The sequence below is a fragment of the Pelobates fuscus genome, chromosome 6, assembly GCF_036172605.1.
Source record: "Pelobates fuscus isolate aPelFus1 chromosome 6, aPelFus1.pri, whole genome shotgun sequence".
Taxonomy (NCBI): domain Eukaryota; kingdom Metazoa; phylum Chordata; class Amphibia; order Anura; family Pelobatidae; genus Pelobates; species Pelobates fuscus.
Genome location: NC_086322.1, coordinates 82,558,823 through 82,585,224, shown reverse-complemented (window position 1 = coordinate 82,585,224; position 26,402 = coordinate 82,558,823). Strand labels below are relative to the sequence as shown.

Genomic DNA, 26,402 nt, shown 5'->3' with positions numbered 1-26,402 from the left:
AGAGGCCCAGTAGCCACCTGAAACCTAGAAAACAGACCACTGCATGCTTCCAGAACAGGAACCAGTCAACATCAAACAACGAGTAGTCCAAATGAAGAGTTGGTCAGCCCCAGGATCTGACATGAACCACACCTACTAACAATGTTGACTGAATGCCTAGCAGTACAAATGAACCAGCTACGAGCAACAGGCTGCCATCCTGACTGTCTAACACAAGGCAGAACAAAACTGATCAGGAAGGACCCTCAGAAGGGAACAGCACCATATTACTACTGACCAATCACCTGCCTGTTAGGCATCATAGCCTCCAAGATCAATGGGCATATGAGTCAGTACATGAGTAATACTCAAAATGGGATTGGAAACATGGGATCAAAATAACTGCAGGTAGACCAAGCAGTCACATTGGATTTTAAGACCAGTAAATAACAATATACCATCAAATGCAGCATATACCAAGGTAATGAGCTATCCCCAATGCTGTTCTGTATAGCTCTCAACACTTTTAGCCAGATCATCATGAAGAGTGAACATGGATACAGGTTCAAGAGTGGAGCTACAAAACCAAAGGATATGAGAACTCTGAAAACAGACAAAAGCTTAGAGAAACCGAGTAGCTTGCCCGTCGGCAAATCCCAGCTCTGGTCTCAAAATAGTTTTTGCTAACTTGTGCCATTGCAGAGAGAACACATCTTAAGCATATCAGAGTGATCCCACCCATAAGGGTAGTCCAGAACCAAAATGACAGCTAGTTCTCTCTGCATGAAAGATACAGTAACCCCAGACAATCGTTTTTAGCCTTCCTTGGTTCTAGTCAGTGAGGTGTAATGGATACCCCTCAAGTGAGCACGGGGTCCACATCTGGAAAAACAAAAGATATGAGAGAGAACTTGCTGGCATTTTGGTTCTGGAATCATGACTTATGGAGAAAAAAAGGAGTATTATTTGTAAAGGGTAGATTTCTCCAACATTAGTAACCCTGACGGAGTAAATTCGATGGGGTCAGCACACCCCACAACAGCAGAAAGAGTAGCAATGCGACCACTGTTCTATATAGTGAAACTGCAGGGTAGGACCCCCGGGGAAATTACCAAATTCTGATATTATATTATTCAGGAAAATTTAACCAAGCATGCTCTTTGTTAAGACTGGTTTTCGAGATATTTTTGTAAGGCATGAATCAACAAATTTGACATGCAAGGGCATCAACTAGAGGATTTCAGCTGGGATGACATTTCGGCAAGATAGAGTATGCATGAATCTGTATAAAGTCTGCTTTCAACAAATGTCCATCAACCTATACACTAGTCACCAATCAATGTGCACTATCTGAACATCGAACATCCTTCATCACTTTTCCCATCTGAAACCTTAAGGGTCCACTGCAGGACGGATACAATCCCCTCTTTAGATTATATTTAGAATGAAAAGAAAAGGCAAAATAAAAATGACATAAGATGAGAGAAACCATATTTATAACTATCAAATGCCTTTTATAGATACTGTATTGATATACAAGCAAAATAAAGGTGCAATAAAAAAAAGTCACATAAAATTACTGCCAATCCTAGTTTTTCCATTACTTTCAGTGGGAGCAGAGCATTTACCAAAATTCCAATCCCAGGGATATGAAGTCAGCAGATGGATTTGTCGGATTAAATTAAACTGCGGTCTAACTTGTTTGCAGCCTGGGTAACCATTTAGTTCAAAAGTTAACCATGTAAATTGCATGTTAACGCAGGACTAGGTCAAACCTAGTCTTTCTTGGCCATATCTCCGACCGTCATTTCTGATATGTTTGCCTTTGCTATCACAGCCTGTCCCATTTGGCTTTAATGTCTTATAACATAGGTAGGTACTGTATACCAACATTTAACAGTCCCTGAATTTGTTTTTGCCACCTCTCCCTGAAAACACATTCATGCATCTACAACCTTTTAGGTTTGTCACCTCTAATCTTCTCTATGAAAAAGGGGTTTTGGTGGGGACCTGTACATTAAAGGGTTACTACAACTACCATCACTACTTCTGCTTTTAGAACTGGAAGGAAGAACATGTGTGTGCATTGTTTCTGCTTGCAACATGTTACATGGAGATATATATTCTCTTTTGTTCACTGGGCTAGTTGAACACCTGCAAAGGGAAGCCTCAATCTCCCACCCGCTCTCATTTGAGACCTCCCTGCCGTCCCTCCTCCTGCATCCCTATATTGCTAAATATATATATATTATTTTTTATTTATTTTTTTGTGTCCCTATATTTCTAAATATATATATATATATATATATATATATATATATATAAATAATAATTATTTTTTTTAAGAAGCATTTGATAGGACCTTGCAAGGATACTAGGGATGTCTGATGAGGTGTGCAAACCCTTTAACTACAGTGTTACTGCAATATGTAATTAGCACCTGATGATTTAATGTGGTTTTTTTGTTTTGTTTTTTTTAACAGCAACATCAGCTTATTGCTCTCCCATCTGAGTTAATTAAAATCCTTCAGTTCCAGGCTGCCTCCTATATTGGCACAAGACTGGTCTCTTTAACTCTACTCCCTGCAGCTCCAACTCCGAAAGCAGCCACTAAGATTGGACCTATTAACATGCTGGCGCTGATTCTAACCCATCTGAAGATGTGTTACGCATGTAATTATACTGTAATAGCGTAAAGTTGGAACCCAGGGTTGAAACTCTCCCATAATTAAGAGTACCTGAAACAATGGCAAGATAAAAATGGTTTACAATATATGCAAAACAAGCAGGCCAAGAGGAATTTCTTGTAATTGTTTCCTTTCTGCCAGTTCCAGAATGCAGGGGATTGATGGAGACTCTAGCGGACCAAATTGTTTTGGGAACAATGGTTGTCTTTGACAATCCAGTGTTGCTAAATTCTTTCCAGGGCAAGCAGGGTATTGTTAAATCATGCAGTCTAGTGGAGGAAAGGTCAGTCGAATCCATCCTCCCTGCCTCATGTATAATAGGTCCTTTTATTCCAAAATCTTCATGTTAAAAGGACAACAGCAACGGCAATGGAGTCAAAATAAAAGCACACTCGGGAGCAGAAATTATAGTGATCATTTTTTTTTTTTTTTTTTTTAAATAATATAATTTGGTTAGTAAGCTACTGAAAAAAAGCCAACAAAAGAAACATGGAAATATGTTAAATAGGTGAAATTATTATGATAAATAGGTGAAATTTAATAATACGCAGGGAAAAAAAGGGTTAAAAAATATTTACTAATAAATTGTTCAAAATTATCTTTATAGTTATGCCATTCAATTTTAAAAGGAATTTTTCATTTGGGGTTTAGTACTAAAGTATTCCTTTATGTGTCTGTCAAGTTCTCAATAGAGAGAAGCAAGAGACTAATTCGGAGTAGCATTCCTCCACTAAACATGGACCAGACACTGCGGTTGTTACCAGAAGTATCTCTTTACTCTATGAAAAGTCACTTATAATAAACATGTCCTTTAGTAATTAAAGGATAAATGTTTGTAAAGGTTAGGATGGATTGCCGAATGTGATTGTTACATTCCACCCGTGGCTTACTGGCATGCTATAATATGGGACAAACATACAGTGTAAAATAGCACATACCCCTTGATGTAACTTATTTTCCTACAAGATATTACTGTATTCCACCAAACCACAGCCAAAATAATATTTGAGGTTTAGCAGCTAATTTCAGGATTACTAAAATGTTCGTCAAAGACTAGAATAGCATAATAACTGTAAGATGCCAAATGTAACAATGAGTGAACTGTAGGCAGAAAGAGAGAGGCATCCACAAGTAAAGCAAGAAAATTAAATTATCTCTAATTGCAAAAATATGGAAACTCTTAATAAAAAGTACTTGGATGATCGACAAGTAGGTAGGCACTGGGTACTTCAAAGCATTTTTAGTTCTCGAGCTGTATTTGACAAGATTGGAGCACATTCCAGCGCTAAGAGTTCTATCAACAGTACAGCATTTTACAGATCAAATCAGATCTGCCTCAATCCACAGATAAGCTAAATGGTAATATTTACTCAAGAGAAAAAATGTAATTCTTTCCTACATATTGCTTTTTTTTTTTTATCTGGGGAGAAATGTGGGTTACATTATTTCCAGTTAACTAGGTCATTAACTGAAACTGGTGTGTCTAATGTAAAGAAGAAAAAAAAAAAAAATAATAATAAAAAAAAACGGTTTCCATTTTCTGTAACTATAAAGCTCCCTTCTGCACGCCCAGACAGAGGGAAAAAATTGATCTTAAAATGAAAAAAAAATGTAGTGCATTTCTATGAAAAATCCGAGTTCTCTTTGAATATCTTGGCTCTGTTGCTTAATATCTTTCCCAAACCTCCTACACCATATTTTGCGCTGAATGCTTCACTGTGTAGAGGGAAGGCCATCTTGGAGCACAATACGGGCAAGTTAGAATTTTACTAGGACTCTGTAATCAACTCCTCAAGTTTGTCTCCTCAGCACTCTCTTTTTCCTCTCTCCTTCCTGCTAACCTGAATGATTTATCATGCTCGTACTGTGGCAATTAGTATCAGGAATATTTTACAATGACACAAATGAACACAAACATAAAATGCAAAGCAAGGTGACAAAAATACAGCACTAAAAAGAGAGATACAAACAGTTCAAAACCTATTTTTTTTTACACTGTATTCATTGTTGATTGGAATATGAACATAAAACAAATAATCAAGAACTGGATTAAAGGATACAGTATATCTGTTTTTAAAAAAATATATAATAAATATATATATATATATATATATATATATACACACACACACACACACACACACACACTTTCTGAGACTTACTACCCATTATGTTCTAGCACCTTAGTTTCTCTGCAAGGCACCATTTATTTAGTTAGAAGTGGATATCTTAATTAAAATTAGTATGTGATAATCCCAAACATAAGCACTTTTTAGTGCAGCTATTTTAATCCATGAAAAACAACTTAACTGATCCTTTGTTACATGTGGGAAAACACACGATTTGCAAAGAATTGGCCCCAATATGGCCCTATTCACAACAGCCGTATAGAATCTGCCTGCTGAATGAGGTGAACTCTGAAGGTATACACTTTTATCTTGGGTATATTATCAGAAAAGGCATAATTATTATATTTGCAAATATGACGAGCATGAAGGACAATGTAACACCTATTTAGCTTTAAGTTTAGTATAGACACCTTATAGCATGGCTTTTAGATCATTAGATACAAAAGATTTTGTCTTTTGTGTGTTACTTATTGTATGGATTGTTAGTTTAAATATATCTCATTCTGCAAAGAAGAAAATGACAACAAAAACCAAACTATGCAATTCTCATCTGGCTCCACTCAAGGAACACTAATCAACATCTCTTTGATGATATATTCTGTATGGATAGTTTGCCCACCAACAAAAAGAAATTATAAAAAAAAATATATATATATTTAATTATTTAAAAATATTTAATTTCAAGAACTTTACATTCATAAACCCTGACAGCTCTAACATTTACACTACCAACCAATCTTTTAGTACCTATTTAAGTGACAGAAATAATGCCACATTTGCAATCAATCTCAGTTTCCTATGGCAATGACAGATTGAAATTGTGAGCCAACATTCCCCAGCACTCTCAGCCACGGATGGATATTCTTGCACTTGATAATGCATAAGCGTATTTTTCACATAAAAGCGGAGGAAAAAAATAATTTGACTAGAAAAGGAAAATAATGCCTACAGACTAATATAATGTACCTTTTCAAAATACACAGGAGCAATAGGCAGCTACCACAAGTACCGTTTGATATTGTAGGTGTGCCCTGGTTACGTCCCAATTTCTGTCTCAGCAATTTACTGCTCATCATATATTTCATAATGGCCTTATAGCATGTATTCTATATAATATGAGCTGTATGTTTCAGGGAAACAAACAACCAAACCTATATTCTCCGGGTGTGGTAAACACTAGGCTCTACTCAAATTAAAGAAAAACTCCAAGCAATAGAAATCATAAATTAACTTTGTTACACCCCCCCTCCTGGCTGTCAGACAACCAGTTCTATTACTTCCTGGTCTGTTTAGCTCAGTGGAGCAAAACTCAAGAGGCAACATTTGCCCAGAGCACCTGTCTTCTCATTGAGCTGCATTAGGAAGTTTGTGATTGGACAGCCACAGAATGTATGGGTGGGGTACGAAGGGGAGGGTTTGCAAAGGCTGCCAACAAGTTATCAGCAGTTTTTGTAAGTGGTTTTTAGATATACTCCCAATGACAAAAACACAAAAACAGTAAATATATGCAATTTTTCAATGGGGATATATCTACTAAACAGTGATTTTTACATTTGTTTTTGGGAAGTGAAACACCGAATGCCTCATTCTCGGATTTTTAACCAACCTCTATTCCACCAGCGCAGATAACCGCATTTTAGCCAATAACATGATTCATTTCAATTAATTTCAATTTCAAGCCAACCTTTCAACATGGTCTTCATCAACCGATTCAAGAAAGCAGCATATCAACAAACATATTTGTCTTTATCAAGTTATTCAAGAAAGCAAGAGCTTTTATTCCACTATTCCAAAGTTTAAACATAGTAAGCATTTATATTAAAAAAACATAAAATTTCCACTTTATGAAAATCCACGTTTCTTTATACTGGTTCAGATACTGTAGAGATACGAACAAACAAAAAGATAAAGTATTCCATACCTTTCGCATTTGTGCCAGCAATCCCTCAAACTCTTTCAGGTCCAGGTGGTTTCCGCTATATGAAATACAGCCGTTTGCGGCCTTTCCAAGCCAGTAAACAGTGACTAGTACCTGCAGTAATAAATAAAACAACACAAACTTTAAACATAAATAGAAGACATTTCAAAGCTATAACTTTTCTCAAGCAAAATTTGGAAACAAGTCAGGATTTCTAAAAACCCAGATACAGAAATTAGAGAAAATCCATATCATTTGTGCAATCATAGAAACATCCATTAAGAATGAAACAAGAATCATCCGGTTTAGTATTCAAATTGATATCTGGAGCGTCACCATGTTGCCATCAAGCCTCAGACTGAAAATGCCAATGCCCCATTATTTCAAACGGTAAATGGGTACAATGTAAACAGAATGGTTCAAAACCAAAATTCCAGGCTAGAGTTAAAAAAATAAAGCATCCTCTTACTGTGTAATATGGGTCAAACTTGTTTTGCAGACGTAATCTCAGGTTCTCTGAACAAATTGACAACACAACCAACGTAATGAAATCATTAGCGCTGCCCTTCTTAACACCCACTATATGGTACTACAAAACATTCATGAGTTACAGATTTAGCGAAGACAATGCATGTATTAGCGGGGGGCAGAGTTCAAATGTACAACTTACATTCAAACATACTTTTCCCTGGGGGATAACTGTTTCAAATATATGAAGGATACTCTTTCGGTGTCTGCAGCTCAGTTTCACCAGGACAATAGATCATCTCACAGGGGCAGTGGATATTTGCAGAATACAAATGTACTGAATAGGGCAAGTAATCATATGACACTAAACAGAAAGAAAATATCCCAGATTTGTCGGCTTTATTGAATCATTATGACGGTTAATGATAAGGTTCCATGAAATTAAGTGGGATATAATAGGCATGTTAAATGGAATATAATAAACCAACATGGAAACAACATGCTCTCCAAGGTCCTTTTGCTGAATTTCGAAATTGTTTAGCCAAGGTATACCCTTAAGAAGATGGGTTACTACCGCCTAGGTTGTCTCTTCCCAGTGTATAGCTCCAGAGTGATTTTACCCTCCTGCACAAGGTACCGCTGCCTCATGAAAAACACTAGTCGAGAATTAGTGAAGGGTGAATAATAACGGTTTTATTGGGTCAAGGTACATAAATGTATACACAGACCCCCAGCATGGGGTCTCCATTCAATGTAACGCAAGCCCACCCAGGAGCCTCTATGCCAGGGAGATAATTGAATCAGCTCTCTGTTAAACTTATCTCCCAGACACAGAAAGCCTAACACAAAAAAAAACACATACACTACCCTCACTTGCACCCCTACATGCCGTACATCACTATGGAGCACTAGTGATGTCCCGAACTGTTCGCCGGGAACCGTTCGCCGGCGAACATAGCTTGTTCGTGGCGAACGCGGCGGGCGAACATATGCGATGGTCGGTCCGCCCCCTATTCGTCATCATTGAGTAAACGTTGACCCTGTACCTCACAGTCAGCAGACACATTCCAGCCAATCAGCAGCAGACCCTCCCTCCCAGACCCTCCCACCTCCATGACGAATAGGGGGCGGACCGACCATCGCATATGTTCGCCCGCCGCATTCGCCACGAACGGTTCCTGGCGAACAGTTCGGGACATCACTAGGGAACACATATTTTGTCCAAAAAGCATCCAGATCGGATATGGCTAGCCCTAATTAGACTGAAGTCAAAAGTGCAGCGGGGCGCGGCTAGCCTCCGATCCGGGGCAGAGCTCCAGAGTGCTGGCTAGATTTTCCCGGTCACCTTAAAGCATGGCGCTTTTAATACATGGAGCTCCCCTAAGTGATCATACTTGGCGACATTCTTCAAGAACAAAAGTCTTCATCATCCCATATATGTTCAGTGATGGCTCAATGTCTCAATGTGGTGAATTGGGAGGTCACTGAAGGCAGTCTGCGTTGAGCCCACTAAACACTACTGCTTGATCTAGTAGTTATGATGAAATGGCTCGATTGGTGCAGCCTCTTTGGTTTTAACAAAAAAATCAGGACTCAAAGGCACCTTTCAGCTTGGTCCAGCACTTCACAATTATGGCATTTAGCAACTATCCTTATGTGTCGTTTTTTGTTGGTAAGCTTAAAGTCCTTTGTAAATTCAGTTTGAAAGTTTAACATCATATTATGAGTGTGTACAGCATATTACATTAGTGTATGTACTCAAGGAAAAATTATCATTTAAAGTTTTCTTTAAAAAATAGTGTAGGAAATGTGACACGATTTGTTCAACTATTACCTAAATGTATAGAGATACAGCCATATTTTTTCCTTAAAATATAACAAGCTACCCTAAAGTCTAGGGTGTACTAGGGCACAGCATACACACATCTTGTAGACTCCTATGAATTTCATAATCTAACAATACTCGCCAATTGAAGCTGCATTTGCAATTTTAAATTAAAAACCTTTTTATGTGGCATTTGACATTTTTGCCTATTACCGGTACTATTTTCCACTTTTATACAAGGTATGTACATAGTGAATATGTTGCAAGTCTTGACCTTACAAGTTATGCAATATTGTACTTTCAGACCTTATTTCTTTAAATGATATTTATTTTAAGTGAGCATGTCAAACATGAGTTAAAATGATCACCATCTCCACACACAGTAACATAGTGGGAGTGTGTGTTTCCCTATTGTTCTAGGGGGTAAGAGAGTCTGCCCTTACACTCAAACCTGTCACAGTGCCACCTTGGATACACGATAACAGATTTACGATGATTTATTCATTCTGCCATGTTAACTCTATAGACAGAAGCAATTATTCTTAATTGAACCAGATGGCTGTGCAGATTGATTTGGACGATGCGCTTTATAAATACAGGGGAAACATTAGGAAAGATCAGATTTTTGAGACATGAGGCTTGTTGGGTAGGGAAGAATTAGGCAATCCCATAGCTAAATGGAAGAGTGCAATGACATGCAGACAGCGTGGTGCCAGCAGGCTTAAGTTAGAGAAGGATGAAATGTCTATATAGTCAACAGTTTCAGACAACTCACAAAAAGAAATTAAACAGCTGCAGCATGCCTACCATAACATCACGAGTAGTTTAATGACGTTTCCAGGGGCAGCTAACTACTAGCACTCTAGCAGTTGTGGATTATTGTTTGTATGACGCTTAACAAGATGTTAAAATAAATTAATTAATTAATTTAAAAAAAACACACAAAGTTTTCGGAACCCAAACTTTTTTTTTTTTAAAATGTTGCAAATTTTACTGACTACAGATTAACCTTTGGCACACTAGCTGCTGTTGACTAAAAGTTCATGGTGTTCACACTTTTTTTCCTACTCAAATATACATTTAATATTACTGTAAAAATCCAATTTGACAGCGATGAATAGCAATGACAATTATACCATTGCACTGTCTTAATGTTAAATGATACCAACAACTAATTGGTTTCAAGGCATACTCAAGCAATCCCAGGAAAGAAAAGGGGAGATTAGAAAGCTCAACACATGTGCTGGGCTTTACTTTAGGAAATGTACACTTTTTATTCTGATTGTAAGCTCCACGGGGCAGGGAGAGATGCATGTGCAACGTGTTCTGCAAACTACAAGCATCCCCTGTACCTGCTCAGCCACTGGACTTGTGTTATATGAAACAGAGCATTTTGTGTAATTTTGCATCCCTTAGTGTCTTCACAATTTCTTTGACGCCAAAATAACACAACGAATCATGGTCGAGGGAGAAAATAGGGCTCTACAATCTTTTCACTCCACAGAACCTAATGCTGGTATTGCACGTTTATAATACTTACAAAATAATAATTATAATAATAAAAACTAAGGAATCTACAAAGGTTTCCAAAACTGAAACGATGTTGCATGTGTACTGATTCTAGCTGCGAATTAATGTATTACAGCCATCAATGTGCAATAAAAACAGGCTATTGGCAACCGAGGCAAACAATGATGCAATCTGGGAACTTTGCACCAGATGATTTTTTTTATTTATTTTTTTTAAACCCTGAGCTAGAACTGCAAGGAATGCATCAACATCTCTAAATTCCCCAGTGTGTCCTCTGTCTGAACTATCTGTGGCTTTTAAATTACTTTAAATTTCTTCTGAAATGAACCCCAACATGTTTTGATGGATGAAAAGTTGCCCTTTTCCCCTTTATTTATCATTACCAGATTGCATACTTTATCATGCACATATTTTGGCAAAGTCTAGCGGATTCTGAGTCTTTGCCATAAAAATAAATATTGCACCCTGCTAAAGTAATAAGTCCATGGTTTGCAATGAAACTACGGGGGGGGGGGGGGGATTTTTAACCTCCTCCTCCCGCTTGCCTAACTGGACAATTACCGTCATTAGTATTTCTGCAGGCATAAATCAACAGAGAACTACATTAAATCCGATTAGTGCTCAAAACCTTTTTAGAATCGTTTAAATGACAAGTGTGCACATTGGTTTGGAAGAGGAAAGTCAAATCTCATGTGTCAAGTTACATGGGGAATGACAGCTCAATCTGAACGAGAGGCTCACGAAGCATAAACGTCGATTGAAATAACATGGCTCGCTATGGAAAAAGCTCTGCCTCAATGAATCCTGCAAGTAGAATTATGGCACCTCATCTAACGCTATTTACTGCAAAGAAATCATTGCACGGCTTCTGGCAAATTCTGTTTTAGCAGCTTGATGGCCATTGCCAGAAGGGGCGTTTCGAGTCTTCAATAAATCAGAAGCACCAGAAGTATAATTTTTTTGTCAAGAACACTCTGCCAGCTTTGAAATAGGCCAGAAAAAAAAAGTAGCTCTTTACATACACATCTGTAAACATACAAACTGTGTGCAATATATGCGAGTTTGCACGCCTGACAAGAGCTGTTGAAACCTGTTCAATTTCAACTCATCATCTATTCAGAATTAAATAGAATTCTATGTGTCGCAAAATAGCTTGAAGACAGATTGAGATTTCTTTCCCAGCGTTAGTCTGGTGGAAAGACCAACATTTACATTAATTATACGAACATATGTAAAACAGAAAGAACTTTGCATTCCAATGGGAGACATATGACATAACTATGGGTACTAGTGCTCATCCCACCTTGCCCACCCCATGTGCACAACTAACCCATGAAAGAGTATTAGTGACCAGAAAAAAAATCTGGGGCAAATAAAAAGTGAATTCCACTGATCTCTATGGACGGTTTTACCATTTTGGAAATTACGGCATCAATATCTCTCACAAAATAACAGCCAAGAACTTTTATTTTAGGGGTATGGCAAAAGGTGTGACCACAGAGCGGAGCTATGCTATAGACACCAGAAAAACTACATTAAGCTGTGGTTGTTCTGGTGACTATAGTATCCCTTTACGTGTAGGGGTCATTAATGGTGGGTTTATGGCATTATATTGTCAGTTTTGTCACCATAAACACTACAGTGTGCTATAGCAGTTATGGTGCCAGTAGTGCCCTGGGTGTGTCCCATTGTAAGCAGTCAAACATTTTTTGAATGGTTTGACGCTTGAATCTCCCAAGTACCTTAATCCTGCCTACCTTTTTTTATTTGTCTAAAATGGAGATCCTAAATGACTTCAGATATATTAGTGTTGTCTCTCCAGTGAATTGAAAACCCAACATCCCCTTAAAGAGTCACTGTAGGCACCCAGAACACTTTAGCTCGTTGAAGTGGTCTGGATGCAGTGTCACATGTCCCTTAACCCTACAATAGTAATTTCGCAGTTTGAGAAGCTGCAATAATTACCCTGCAAGGTAACTCCTCCTCTAGTGGCCGTCTACCAGACGGTCACTAGAGGGACTTACAGAATTGAAACGGACCTTTGGTCCGTTATCTGCGGCTGGACGTCCTCACGCTCTGCATGAGGACCTCCAGCATCAGATTTTCTTCACAGGAAAGCCTACTGTGAGCGTGGCCATTGCTGCGCATGCGCATAAGGTCTCCTCTGCCGGTTGACGGCGGTGGGGAAGGAGCTTGACCCAGCAATGAGGGACATCCGTGCTTTTTTTAGGAGAGTGACTGAAGGGGTTTAAACAACTTCAGCCACGTGGAAGGGGAGGGCGGCACTGTAGGTTTGGTTTTCTGGCACTATAGAATTCCTTTAACATACATCACAGAGTACCCAGCATTACTGCAGCTCCATGTATACTAGTGTAACCGGAGTTATAATGAAGCAGTCACTACATGGTCCTATAACACCCAGTACTGCAACATTGTAACATTTCTCTGATAGCAACTTTTTAAAGTCAACATTTGTATAGTGAACATAGGATCTCACTAAGTGAAATGAGAACTTGCACCTTTTTTGGATATACCCTTCTTATAGCAGACTACACAACACTGACTCCAAAAATCATCCCTTGTGACAAGATAATGTTTATACCGCTCACAAAATACACAACAAGCAGTAAATATAAAGTAGCCTTGGGGTTATACTCACATTTCGTAGCTTCCTGTTGCAATCTGAAACCCTGCAAGTATAAAAAAATAAAAAAAAAAGTGAAAAAAAGGTTGTTGTTCGCTTATATTTTTCCCACAGTGACAGGTGTCTGACTGCAGAGACGATAGGAGTAAAATTTAACATACACAAGTTTTCTTCCACTATCCCCTCCTACATTAATTAACACAAGATCAATGCAATCTGAAAACTGAACCTGGTTCTGCAGAGCAGTAAAGAGCTGCAGGCAAAAAATGGGGCAGATTGATGCCAAGAACAGTTTGCTGTGCAGACATGCCCATTAATACCCCCTCCCCCAACTATCAATGCCTGAAAATGCAGAGTTAAGCAAATCCATACAGAGTCACCACCACCTCGCAAGCATATACTACAGAATTAAGTAACAATTCTAATATTACTAATAAAATGAAAGGGACATTCCAGTCCACTTTCAAAGTTAACAAATTGTAGGCTTAGTTGATGAAACTGTTGATTTCAAGAGAAGTGGTCATAAATTAGTTGGTAATGCTCGACAGCAGGAGTGGTTCCTGCCTCACTCACTTTAAACTGTAGTTCAAATAGAAAGCGAGTGGACACATCCGATTGGACAGAAGTCATTTGTATTAATGACTTCACCAGAGGTGGATCAGACATTCGAAAGAAAACTCCCAGGGAGTTGGAATAAAAGTTAGTTCTTAATTGATTAACGACCCTTTCCAGTTAACATCACTTTAAATATATATTGTTATCAAGCTTTTTAAAGAATTTTATTCAACAGATAGCTAGCTAATAAAATAACAATAATATGTTAACTGGAATCAATGAATAAAATGATGTAAGATAACATACCTTTCACAGATAATAGAACATTTAAGTATTTCCTATTATTGCCGCAAATTTTCTATAAAACAAAAGAATTCCGGATAGACTGGTGTACACTTGTTGGCCTGCCTTGAGCAGCATATCAGGGATTTTAAGAAACAGACAGGGCTGTGATTTATGGGCATGTAGACAGAAACACAGTGGATACAAGCATCCAAAGTGTCACAGGATAGACAGAAATGGGCAATACACATGGGACCAACCAAAACTGATATCAAAAGACGTTACCTATTTTGAACCAGTGTGAGTAAAGAACTGTTCAAGGTCAGGAATATGGATTCTAAATGGGATGGCGAGGATGATAATTCTATATTTGATCAGTGTTACTCTCTGGGTTGCAGTCCCATCATCTGGTCACAATACGCAATGCCCTGAGATCACAATAGACCCCCTAAGATAAACATGCAACTTTGCGCAATACAGCTTATACTCAGCAGGGAGATCGCAAAAATATTGATCCCCAACGCTGGCAAAATGTCATGGAGTTGTAGTTACACAACTGAGGAATGGCTTTTAGCTACCCTTGCCCAACAGATTGACTTAAAGGAACACTATAGTGCCAGGAAGGCAAACATGTATTCCTGACACGATTGATCTAAATGCAGGCCCAGCCCACCTGTCACCAAAAGTAAAAGCTTACTCACCTTTTCTCCAGAGCCGCGCAGGTCTCCTCAAGACAGTGCCTGGCCTGCCTCTTTGGCTGATATCAGCAAATTTGATGATCTCATCCAATCCTATGCTTTGCAATGGTAAACAAGGAATGCAAGGCAAAACTCTGCTCCCTTGATAAAGGCAGTTTTGCCGAAACGTTGGGGGTGTTTTTGTGATTGACTCTGTCCCTGCTTCTCACTAGGTCTGGTATGCTTAGTATTTTTTAATGTGTATTTATATTTGTAGGGTTTAATTATATTGGTATCTCATTTTTTCTATCTATGATACCGACATTTTTTTTCTTTCATACATTGTGCGTTTGGCGTTTATATATATATATATATATCCAGAATTATTCTGGCTGTTGCTTAATAAAATGATATGACTATATATCTTGGTTTTACATGCAACGAGATATATTATTAGTGTGTACCTATTGAATAAAGATTGTCTTTAGTATATAAAGAGTTAGGGTAGTGCTCCTTACTCAATCTGTAGTAAACAAAACTCTGCTCTGCGCCAATCAAAATCTCCTCATAAAGATGCATTAAATCAATGCATCACTATTAGGTGCTTTCAGAGACGCTGAATGTCAATGCTGAACATGGTGCAGCACTGATCCAGGAAGCACCTCTAGTGGCTGTCTGAGTGACTGTCACTAGAGGTGTTACTAGACTGTAAACCTCTCTTAAAAGGCAGTGTTTACATTAAAAAGCCTGCAGGGAAGGGCAGTATGGATTTATTACACAATTATTTTTAGTATCTAATAAAGTTTCATTTTAATACAGTGAGTTGTGGCAAACTAACCCACTGACATTGGGCGGCCTAGTGCTCATGAGGCCTTTTTCTCCCTTGAATTATAGCAACACACTGAGAATTGAACGGATTCAACACTAACACACGCTCTGTAATGTCTCTCTCCTGTCTGAGACGAATTAGCTGCAAGCTTGAGAGCAAATGAGCAGGGTAAATGTGTCATAAAATGACCCTGAAAAGTATCCACATCAGTTGAAATATTGACATGAGAGGAATAAGGGAGCCTATACAACTTTACACATTTCCCTTCTATTCTAAGAGGTGGATTGAGTACAGCCTTTAAGCTCTTGGTACTAGATTCAGACATCTATGCAGAATATGGTGGGCACTACAAACAACATTTGAAAACTAACAGTATGTATGTAAAAGTCTAACATAAAAGGAAAAAATGCCTAATTAAGATGTAGGCTCCTTTCCTTTGCAACAGCCTGCCTGCCTACCCCCGGCAGACTCTTTCTTAGTCTATCAGTCAAGAAGTCCCTCAAAAGCCATCTCTTTAGAAAACCTTCTGGCCTCCCAGAGTAACTTCTATTTCACAAACCTGTCTTTTGCTCGCTCCTAAAGGGTCACACTCCACTCTCATCTCTCCAACTTTCCTACTTTGTTTTTTGGAAGCTATCCCCCTCGATGCCCTTCCTATTGTGGTTATACCCCACCTGCTCTAGACGGTAAGCTTGTTCGAGCAGGGTCCTCATCAACCTATTGTTAATGTAACCTTTTGTATTTGTCTCATTTATTGTTACAATTCCCCCTTCATAATATTTTAAAGCACTGCAGAATTAGTTGGCACTACATAAATATCAATAATAATAATAATAATAATAATAATAATAATAATAAGTGTTACACATACTGCATACACCCCTTTTTGTTGGTGTCAGCTGAAAGTGGAATAAAAAAAATAAATTTAAAAAAGTTAAATTAGCTCATTAGAATAAGCGGTCTCAAATTTAACACGACCATTCGGGTTTTGTAGTCCTGTCCGGTTATCCAAAGAAAAATCACCATAAATAGCTGCAGAAGCACATTATTGCTGGACCAAAACAAAATTAAGATCTCACAGAGCACTTGTACAGAAATCATTTTGGAAGCAAAGAAAGCAGTCTAATCATTCACCATCACCAGTGAGTTGGTTTGAGTTGTGGAGTTTTACAATGTAGATCATTATTACATTTGAAATCGTGTCATCCAATGCAGAGGATATCATTTGAAAAAGGACAATTACCGGACTGTTGTTCGGTTTGAAGTATCCTGTAGATCGCCAGGGTCAAAAAGCTGGGATTCTTTCAGTCCAAGTTCTTTACAGCCTCTTAGAAATAAAGTTATATTGTCCTATAATAAAACAAAAGGACAAAACTTATTGCAAACATTAATACTAAACCGTTGGGAACAAACAAATGAACATTGGATATATATAGATATATCTATCTATATATCTATATCCACATAGATATACATACATACACACGTCTAGTCATTCCCACTAATCTTTCACATGATCCGGCACTGAGCCGAGATTAGGGGTCTCGCACGGCATGATGTCATTCAAACTGCACATTACACAGAATAATGCAGACATGAAGTCGTTCATTCTGCAGTACAGAACTTGCAAAAGTGATTTGCTCAATGGAAAAAATTAAATTAAAAAAATGAACAGATATATGTATATGGGAAGATCAATAGATCAGACAAACCTGGCAGGTACAGACAAGAAAGACAGGAAATAAATTGTATTATAACTCTGAGCCTACATCAATCGCTTTTGTTCATTTCTGCCTAGCCTGTGCCCCTTTCAAACAGCCTCCTACTTCTGCTTTAGCCAAGTTCTCATCATTACCCGAAGCAGCACAGAGGGGATTGGCTGCTGGAACCCCTGTATAGAGTTTAACCTCATTCCTTCTGGCCCTGATGATAAAACACCATACTTCTGTTTATGGGAAGAATTTATTTTTATATATATCCATTTGGATTTCAAACATCACCAAAGGACTTATTCTGATGTTCTGGAAGCAGTCCAGTCCACTGCCCCTAGGTCTATGGATCTATCGCATGGTGGAATTTTTCATGGAGAAGCTGGTTTGCAGTTCACAAGGGCATACTCAAACTTAACTCACCCTCTGGACAAAGTGGATCTTGACTACACTGAATCCCCATGAGTTTTGGGCCCTTTTACAGAGTGCCTGACACCATGATGTGGAAGGACAGAACCTACCGGTATATGCTTCCACTTTTATCTGTCATGTTATTTCTATGTGATGCTGTCTCCTATTATTTACCCACATAAGCCAAGACTATTTTTTTTCAGATTTTTTTGGATGTTCCCGGGCTGATTAATTTGTCCCTTTAAAGCAGGCTTTCCCAAACTCCGGCCCTCCAGATGTTGCTGAATTACAACTCCCATGATTCTATGAATTAAATAGATGGGCTGAGAATCATGGGAGTTGTAGTTCAACATCTGGAGGGCCAGGGTTTGGGGAAGCCTGCTTTAAAGAAAAGGTTGCAAAAAAAATTCTATAAATCTATGTCAGAAATTGCTTGGTAGAGAGTTATGGGATTTGAAGTCCACCAGATGGTCAAGGTTGGACATTTCAGCGTGCTCTAAAGGTGAACATTGAAGTACAGTAGCAACACCACACTTTCACAAAACTCTCTAATGATCCTTTTTAGAAGGAACATTCCCTACTTGGGGAACAAATCTCACCAACCTACTGTTCTAGTTCGTATGAAATACATTAAGATACTTGTCAAGCTGCAGTAAAAGGTTAGAAGGTATTTTAAGGTACTTCATACAGCTTAAAGGCGTTCCAATCTTTTTTTATCCCTTCCAAGCAGCTCTAATAAGCTTTCCAAACCTCTTAAAACAAACAAAAGAAGGTCTAGCTTAGCATAACTCCTTTCTCCAAGATCTTTCAAATGTTCATTGTTTTGGCCAGGATGATACCAGCCAAGATGTTTTTACATTCTTTCGTGTTTAGAGAAAGGACATTCCCTGATCCTTTATCCCCCATCCACAACATTCCAGGCCATAGGGAGAATAGCTAAACAAAACACTCCAGACACGTCAAAAGTAGCACTGAGGTTACAAAGCTGAAGACCCTGTCAAACTGTCTAAATAGTGGCAAAGTGAATCATGATCTCCTGGCTGATTTGCTGAATAGATTGCTGCCCGACCAACAACCACATAATCCAGATGTTTGCAATGTCCTAGAGGTGTATGGGAAACTATATATGGTAATGTTAGTGTATGGCAAAACTGGGTAAGGATTAGATGTGTCTACAATGGCAGTTTGAATTAATTTGCAAAAAAATTTATATATATTTAGTTAGAAGATGCTGCTAAAAGTCTAACATTCAGTGATTATAGATAAGGACATGCAGACTGTGTGTGTTAACCACTAGAGCAAGGGTTTACTGGCTCAAAGGGATAAAGGATGAATACGAATAGAGCAGGTGAGCTTTATTCCAATTGCAGTACGTTCCTTATTCGGCATGTGACGAAGGCCTTCAGCATACAGTAAATGTCAGAATGTAGTCTGTGCTCTCCAAACTATTCACCAAAAAAACATCTGAAATGGTTGCATCATTTTAACGGCCAATTACAATCCAGTTGAGTGATACTTTTCTATACATTTTGAAACTAAAAGATTACATTTTAAAAAATTAAGAAGTGTTAGAAAGAGCCCTTCCTTATGGCACATCTGGGGAAAGACTGTTAATCCATGTATTAGAACCGTCACCCTTTGTTAAATGCCTCACTGATCATGGCAATACTATATTAGCTGTTGGTGTAGTAATTTCATCAGTAACAGGCAAACCTTTACATGCATACATGAAAATCTATTTAGATTTGTTGATGAAGAGATACACAGAATATTTAGATCTGGTAATATCCCATGGTATTTTATTTCTAAAAGACTACAGTAAAAGCGGGCGATCTAGTTCTACATAAATGAGACTATAAAGCGTATTTGAAAATCTGACTACAATAGACCGCTATATATGGATATGCTTTGAAAGATAACTGCAGCCCTGTAATTTTTCAGGACTTTTGGTATCTGGTTATGTCCTAGAACAAGCATGTCGAGCTCAAAAGCTACCACGGGCCAAATAAAAAAAAGGTTTAAGTTTATGTTGGCCGCAAATTAAAAAAAAAAAATACAAAAACTAATAGAAACAAAAGGTTTGTTTGGAAAAGCACATTATAAAAAAAATTCCAGCACCCCCCTCTACTAAACTCCAGTCCCTGTTTAAAAAAAACAAACAACAAAAAACCATTATTAGCCACCAAGCAGACTCCACTCACTTTGTCGCTGCCAGTATGCGACTCTGGAGTCCGGCCTCTGGTATACCCCCCCAATGGTGCCGTCTGCACCCTGTGCCAAAGCGGATCATCCCACTACTCCTTGAAACCGTGTGAAGGTGGAGCACGTTGCCATCACATCGGCATGTAACGTGGCTTTGCGTGTCTCTGTGCATCTCCAGCTCCTCCACTGTCCAGCTGTGGTCATCGCAACACTGACAGATACACAGACACACACAGACTGACAGACACACATTTATACATTCTAGCACTCACAAATCACTATTTATTGCCGATTGCTCCCTACCTTTGAGAGTTAGTGTGGGGCCTCCCCTGGGTTCCAGTGGGGATCTTCTCTCTAGAGGTCTCCCTTTGTGCTCCTAACGTGCGCAGTTTAGTGAAGCAGGGTCAGAATTACTTCGAATTCCGTCACCCGGCATCACCAGAGAGGGCGCGCGTGTGGAACAGGAAGAAAAGACTGAGCTCACTCACTGCCGCCAGCTTCCTCTCCTCCCGGGTAAATTTTAGCAGAGTAGGCACCGGCAATGTGGGAAGAGCAGGTGCCTACTCTGCCTTAACAGTAAGCATGTCAAACTCAAAGATATTCATTTTGGGCTGCATGGGGCCTGCGGGTTTGACATGCTCAGAATGAAGTTCCTCCATGCGATAGATCCATAGACCTAGGGGAGGTGGACTGGACTGCTTCCAGAACATCAGAATAAGTTCTTTGGTGATGTTTGAAATCCAAATGGATATATATATAAAAAAAATTCTTCCCATAAACAGAAGTATGGTGTGTCATCAGGGCCAGAATGAATATGTATTTTTCTCAAGCCATTTTATGAATGGGCAGCTACTGATTGTCTATAGAACGATAGCGGACACACTCACTCACTCAATCAATCCACAGTGCTCCTGTCCGACACAGGTCAAGGCTTCCTGATATAAGCCCAAAGGAGGGGAAAAAATAAAAAAAATCATGAGGGACAGTGCTAACTGGGGCTGAATTCAACACTTTGTGATTAAACGATTTGTTAGCAACTTCCTGTCACCATAACTTAATTTTAAATTGAGCCCAGAGTGTTCCTTTGCTAGAGACAAATTCACGAAGATGACATATTTACCTGATAACATATGAACACAGACTGTGTAGAATGCTTGCCAGAGATAAGCCTGAAGCAGATGATGAGGGTCTAACTTTGCTAATTACTCTCTCTTGCCTCTTATGAAACAGCGAAAGGGGTTTCACAGACCAGCTTTAAACCTACGGTTTTTGGTTTATTTGTTGGCAGGACCTAACAAGTTTCTGTTGTATCAATCAAAATGAACAAAAACATTTACTAAACAGTGAATTGTGATGAACTGAAAACTTAACAAGTTGTAAGAATTTGACATTTGATAACCTGAACACCCTGCATTAATGAAAAAAATACTCACACCTCCAATTCATGGAGAATGGATGAAGTAAGCAATGCGATACCATATAACGTTACTGCCAGCGACTCCATTCTAGAGTTTATCTTTCTACACCGTACGTTCGCCATCTAGCGATCTGGATATTGCCAATATCAATAGGATTAATCTCCGCTAATTATCACAGCTTATTTTTGGCTTTAAAATGAAAGATAAATTTGACAGGGATAATAAAAGCAAGATTTTAATACTGTATGTAAAAGTCAATTTCCACACTAATCCCAGGAATGTTTACAAGGCTCTTTGTGGTTCTGCCAGTGGGCTGAAACCTCTTAAATGAACAAGCCCCACTGCGGAGCACTAATTACAGCCTTTTTTAAATTTAATTGAATTAATGAGTCAATATAATACAATATAATAGTACAATGTGTATGGCTCAGCTAACAATTCTCTAGTTTGTTACAGTGCTGCAAGTGTGAGGACACTGTCCTTGGATTTCTGGTAAACTATTTGGGAGTGGTTTTGCAAAATCCAGGAATCACCCTGGCAACCATCGGTCCTATAAATTAGACTTCTGCATCATCAGGCACAAATATGTCCGACCTTGGGATGCGAAGATGGGCTGATGGTAGGTTAGACCAATGCTCAAGCTCCTGTGGGGGGCTAGAAGGCAGAAAAGGACCCCTGCTTTCTTGAAGGCCCTGTTCACTAGGAAGATTGTCCCATCTCTTTCAGAGGGACAGTAGCTCAGGAATAGGGGCTTAAAACAGTCTGAAAAGCCAGAACAGGAGACCATATGTGTTGAAAAAAAATAAAAATAAAATAAAGCCATTTGATTTGCGCAATAAACGGGTACAGCTCACAGGAAAACATAGCTTAGGGGAGTAGAATTTTTTGGCACAGACAACGCGTACCACACATTTCTTACCCACAGACATTATCCTTTTGCCAAATGCATGTCAGTATAGATCAGTGTACTGACTGTTTGTTTTATAAACCATTCCCTAACAAGACCACAATATTTTCACTTAGTAAAAGGGAGAGGTTTTCTGTGAAAGAGCAGAAAATATTGCTGGCTACTAGTTCAGCTTTGCAAGACTCATTCGTGCCTATTTAAATTAAAAAAGTAGGTAGTGACATGTTAAACCGGAGAACCCACCTAATATAAAGGAAAGGAAGTTTTCTCCTGTTTAACATGTCATATATAAAAGTACATTAAAGGGGAACTGTCACTTTTCTAAAATGTACACCATTGAACAAAGAATTTAAAGTCACCTGTAGGATTTGTTAAACTTTTTTTCCATGAGAGGATCGGTTTTCTTTAAAATTTTATAGAATTCTTTTTAAAAATGACATCATAATTCAGGTCAGACACGGCGAAACTTGGGCAAACAAAATTAAGATGAAAAATAAAGACATTTTTATGCTCTCTCAAAAGACATCACTTAATACGACTGATAGGGGTGCACATCTTCATGATAAAGTGGCGTGGATTTCTGCATTTATTTTATGGTATTTTTCACTTAAACACATATCAAATATGGCAATAAATAAATATTATAATACAAATCCTGGGACGTAACCGTTCCTCTTTAACTATGCGTTCTAGAATGACAGAGCAATACATTTTCTATTTGAAAAAGCAACAAAGACTTGTAAAAAGGGTGATTTGTATAAATTTTTGCAAGCTATGGCAGACACATCGTAGAGTACGACAGGAGTCAACTGTACCCAAAACACTGCACTAGCAGCATTGATAGAGCATGTATAGATTTTATGAAAAATCTTTATAAAAGATATGGTTGTTCAACTACCTTCTGTGTCCATGAACAACATAGCTTTGGTAAAGCACATAATTGCTCACACAGACTACAGCAATGTTGGAGAAAATATCAGGTACGAATTTCTTATTAACAAATATTAACGAATGCTAGTAAAAATGTCTGGTGAGCAGACATGGCTCATTTCTAACAGGTCCTTTATAAACATTACTGTTTCTTTAGAACTACCCAAGCAAGGAGGACATGGAAAGCAGCTTTTTAAAAGAAAGGAACACCATGAAATAAAATTATTTTTTTTATTATTACTTGGATTACTGTTCCTTAAATCATTTAAACCATAATTGCCATACAAGGCTGACTTATTCCTCCACGGAATCCTTGATGTATTTTTGTCCCCCCAGCTCGATAGGTATTAAGCTTTTGATATTTCATGGCAGGATTTCCTGCTATCTGTATCCTATTACTATATACAGCATTAATTGTGCTGGCACTGAATAAAGTAGAAATCACGCATTTCAGCCGATTTCAATAAACGCCAGGTTTGGGTGGTCCTTGTGTGCAATTTAAATTTCATTACACAGCAATCGGCAGACATGTCAATCGAAAATGTTATCGTCTTCCTTGCCAAACAACAAATTCTTGGCTTACACATCTGTATGGAGGATCTGTGCAAGAGAACAAAAGGCTCTTTATGCAAACGTCACTAATTTATTCTCCTATTATCTACGTACCAGGCACAGACCATAAAGTCACACTGAATGGGGTGGCTTTGTAATCCCATTTATTCTGGTATGCTTTACGGCTGGACTGTGCATGGAAGATAACCTGAGAACAGGTCTCTGCTGTTTTATGGCAAATGAGTCTAAAACGACTTCTATAGCAGAGACAAATCTAGAACTTTAAACTAAGAATCTTATCCACCTTCACACAGAAAGCAATTAAAAACCGAGTGGCACATGTCAAATGGCCACCATTATATAGAGGCTATATAAAAAACAAAAATAGATTAAAAAAAAAAAAAACTTTTTTTATTGGAGTAATATTTGAAAGACGAGCTTTCAAGAGTTTTCCTCTCTTCCTCAGGTCAGGAATGCCCTGCCACCCTCTCAATGTAAGTAGTCAAATTATTTGTCCTCCGTGAGGCATAACCACCTAGCAAAGCTAGTGGAGAATGCGGCAGCCTCCCGGAGTCAGATGCCAGAGCTGAAAAGGCTCGCGCTGTGCATCTGCACAGCAACAGCCTTTCAGCCAATCAGGTAATCAGGAGAGCCGTGCTGAGCGCGGGAATCCTGATTACCTCAGATTTTTAAAATGGCATCATTGATGGAGGACTCTATTTCTGTGTCTGCCACAGATTTAGTGGATGCCTCTCTTAAAGGCAGCCCCATCAATGTTAGAAAGCTCCATAAGAGAGCTTTCCTTGCCAGGGATCTATCCTCTTCATCATATCTCGTTGGAGGTTAGATAGTCCCTCTCCTTCCTCTTCTAGAGCGTTCGCTCACTCTTCCTCCCAAAGCCGTCCCAGTTCCAGATACGGCTCTCCAGAAATAGACTGGGAATCCGAGGAAGTGGTTCGTTCAGCAGCTTCCACTAAGCAAAGGAAGCTAAGCAATGTTCAGATGGCCAGAGTAAGTCTCCTAGGAAAGACTCTCCCATCAAAATTATTTCACTCCAGATGGGCTATGGAGCACAATTCTGAGGTTAGCCTTCAGATCCCCCTTGGTTAAGGAAGATGACCTTCTCCTCAGGAACCACATCGGTATCCCGGACATTCAGGCTTTAATGGCCCCAGAGGCCATCACAGGCAGCAGCGTATCCTCTGATCCTACAGACCAGACTTTTCGCAATATACAGTTTAAAATTGCTGATGCTGTGGGCCCACTATTACTGATGCTGGATAAGGCAGAAAAAGAAGGCAATGTTCAGAAACCTTCCGCTTCATCTCTGTTAGCATCTAAGATGGCCCTTTTAAAAGCGTCTGGCAGGGCAGTGCTAATTATATCAAACATCCGCAGATCCCGCTGGCTCCATGCAGCAGGTCTGTCCGACCTAGCCCCCAAATTTGGAGGATTCTTACCTATTCGGTCCCTCGTTCATTCAGGAGGTTAAAGGCCGTTACAAGGCAAGGAGATCCTTTTCAGAACTTCAAGACCGTCCCTGGCTACAAAAAGCCCTTTCGGACAGAGGGTCGCCCCTATAGGGCTGCAGGAGCGTCCCGAGAAGCCTCTCACCAGGCCCAGTACCGCCACTACAGTGGAAGACATAAGCTCCCAGGCGGTGGCAGAGGAGCGCATTCCAGAGGCGGTTGAGCTTCCAAAAGAAAACCCATGCATTCAAGTTAGTGTACCTCCTCATATGCCACTAAATTGGAATGATATTTCCTCAGACAAATGGGTTCTAAAGATTTTTCAAAGGGGTTTACAACTCCCCCTTTTAAGGTTCCCAGTCCAGAAATTTGCACCCCACAGAGAGGTGAACCCAGTGCTAGATGCCTCCCTTTCCTTAGCTTTAAGTCAAGGGAAAATAGAGTTGGCAGACATGTCTATTACAGGATGGGTCAGCCCATTGTTCCCAATCCCAAAGTCAGACGGTTCCTGGAGACCGGTCCTAAACGTGAGGCCTCTGAACACTTTCATCAAAAGGAAAAGGTTCAGGATGGAGGGTTTATCAGATCTTCCAGGCTTAGTACAGAAAGCATTTTTCTGCATAAAGTTAGACCTAAAAGATGCCTTCCATTCAGTCCCCATAGCCAAGAAACACAGGCGTTTTCTCAGGTTTCAGTGGAAAGGAAAAGTGTGGCAGTGGACTGTTATGGTGTTTGGCCTATCCAACGCACCATACACATTCTCCAGAATTATGAAATCAGTGATAGCTCATGTCAGACTAAAAGGTTTCATGTGTCTATACTATCTAGACGACATCCTGCTCATGCACTCAGATGGGGAAGCCCTTGCTTCTCAAAGGGATTACCTTGCTTCCCTTTTACAAGACCTAGGATTTGTAGTAAATTTACAGAAATCCGTCCTAATTCCCACTCAAAGCATCCTCTTTCTGGGTTTCATACTGAACACCAGGACTATATGTCTCTTGGAATCCCTCAAGACAAATGGGACAAATTACTGGTACATCTGAACTCATCTCTCAAGCACCAGAGTTGGTCCTTGAGAGACCTAGCAAAGTTTATCGGGAAATTAATAGCTTTAACACCAGCATACAACAATTCCCCCTTACTTTGCAGAAGAAGTCAGCTGTTTTTAGGGAACCGACTAAGACAGGGTGGCCATTGGGAATCAAAATTTGTTCTCCCCATGAAGGTCAGAGAAGAATTGAAGTCCATTCTGGAGTTAGAAATTCCACTTCCTTGTCC

General features: G+C 39.1%; 1 protein-coding gene across 4 annotated transcripts in view; it reads right to left on the bottom strand.

Annotated features, from left to right (window-relative positions):
- LIMCH1 (LIM and calponin homology domains 1) overlaps window positions 1-26,402 on the bottom strand; it is a 245,787-nt gene that overhangs the window by 63,842 nt on the left and 155,543 nt on the right. For all 4 annotated transcript variants that reach the window (XM_063457904.1, XM_063457907.1, XM_063457908.1 and 1 more), the window contains exons 4-6: window positions 16,767-16,873; window positions 13,196-13,226; window positions 6,717-6,827 (exon numbers count right to left, since the gene is read on the bottom strand). In XM_063457904.1, the coding sequence (XP_063313974.1) occupies window positions 6,717-6,827; window positions 13,196-13,226; window positions 16,767-16,873 (249 nt within the window). The remainder of the gene's footprint in view (window positions 1-6,716; window positions 6,828-13,195; window positions 13,227-16,766; window positions 16,874-26,402) is intronic.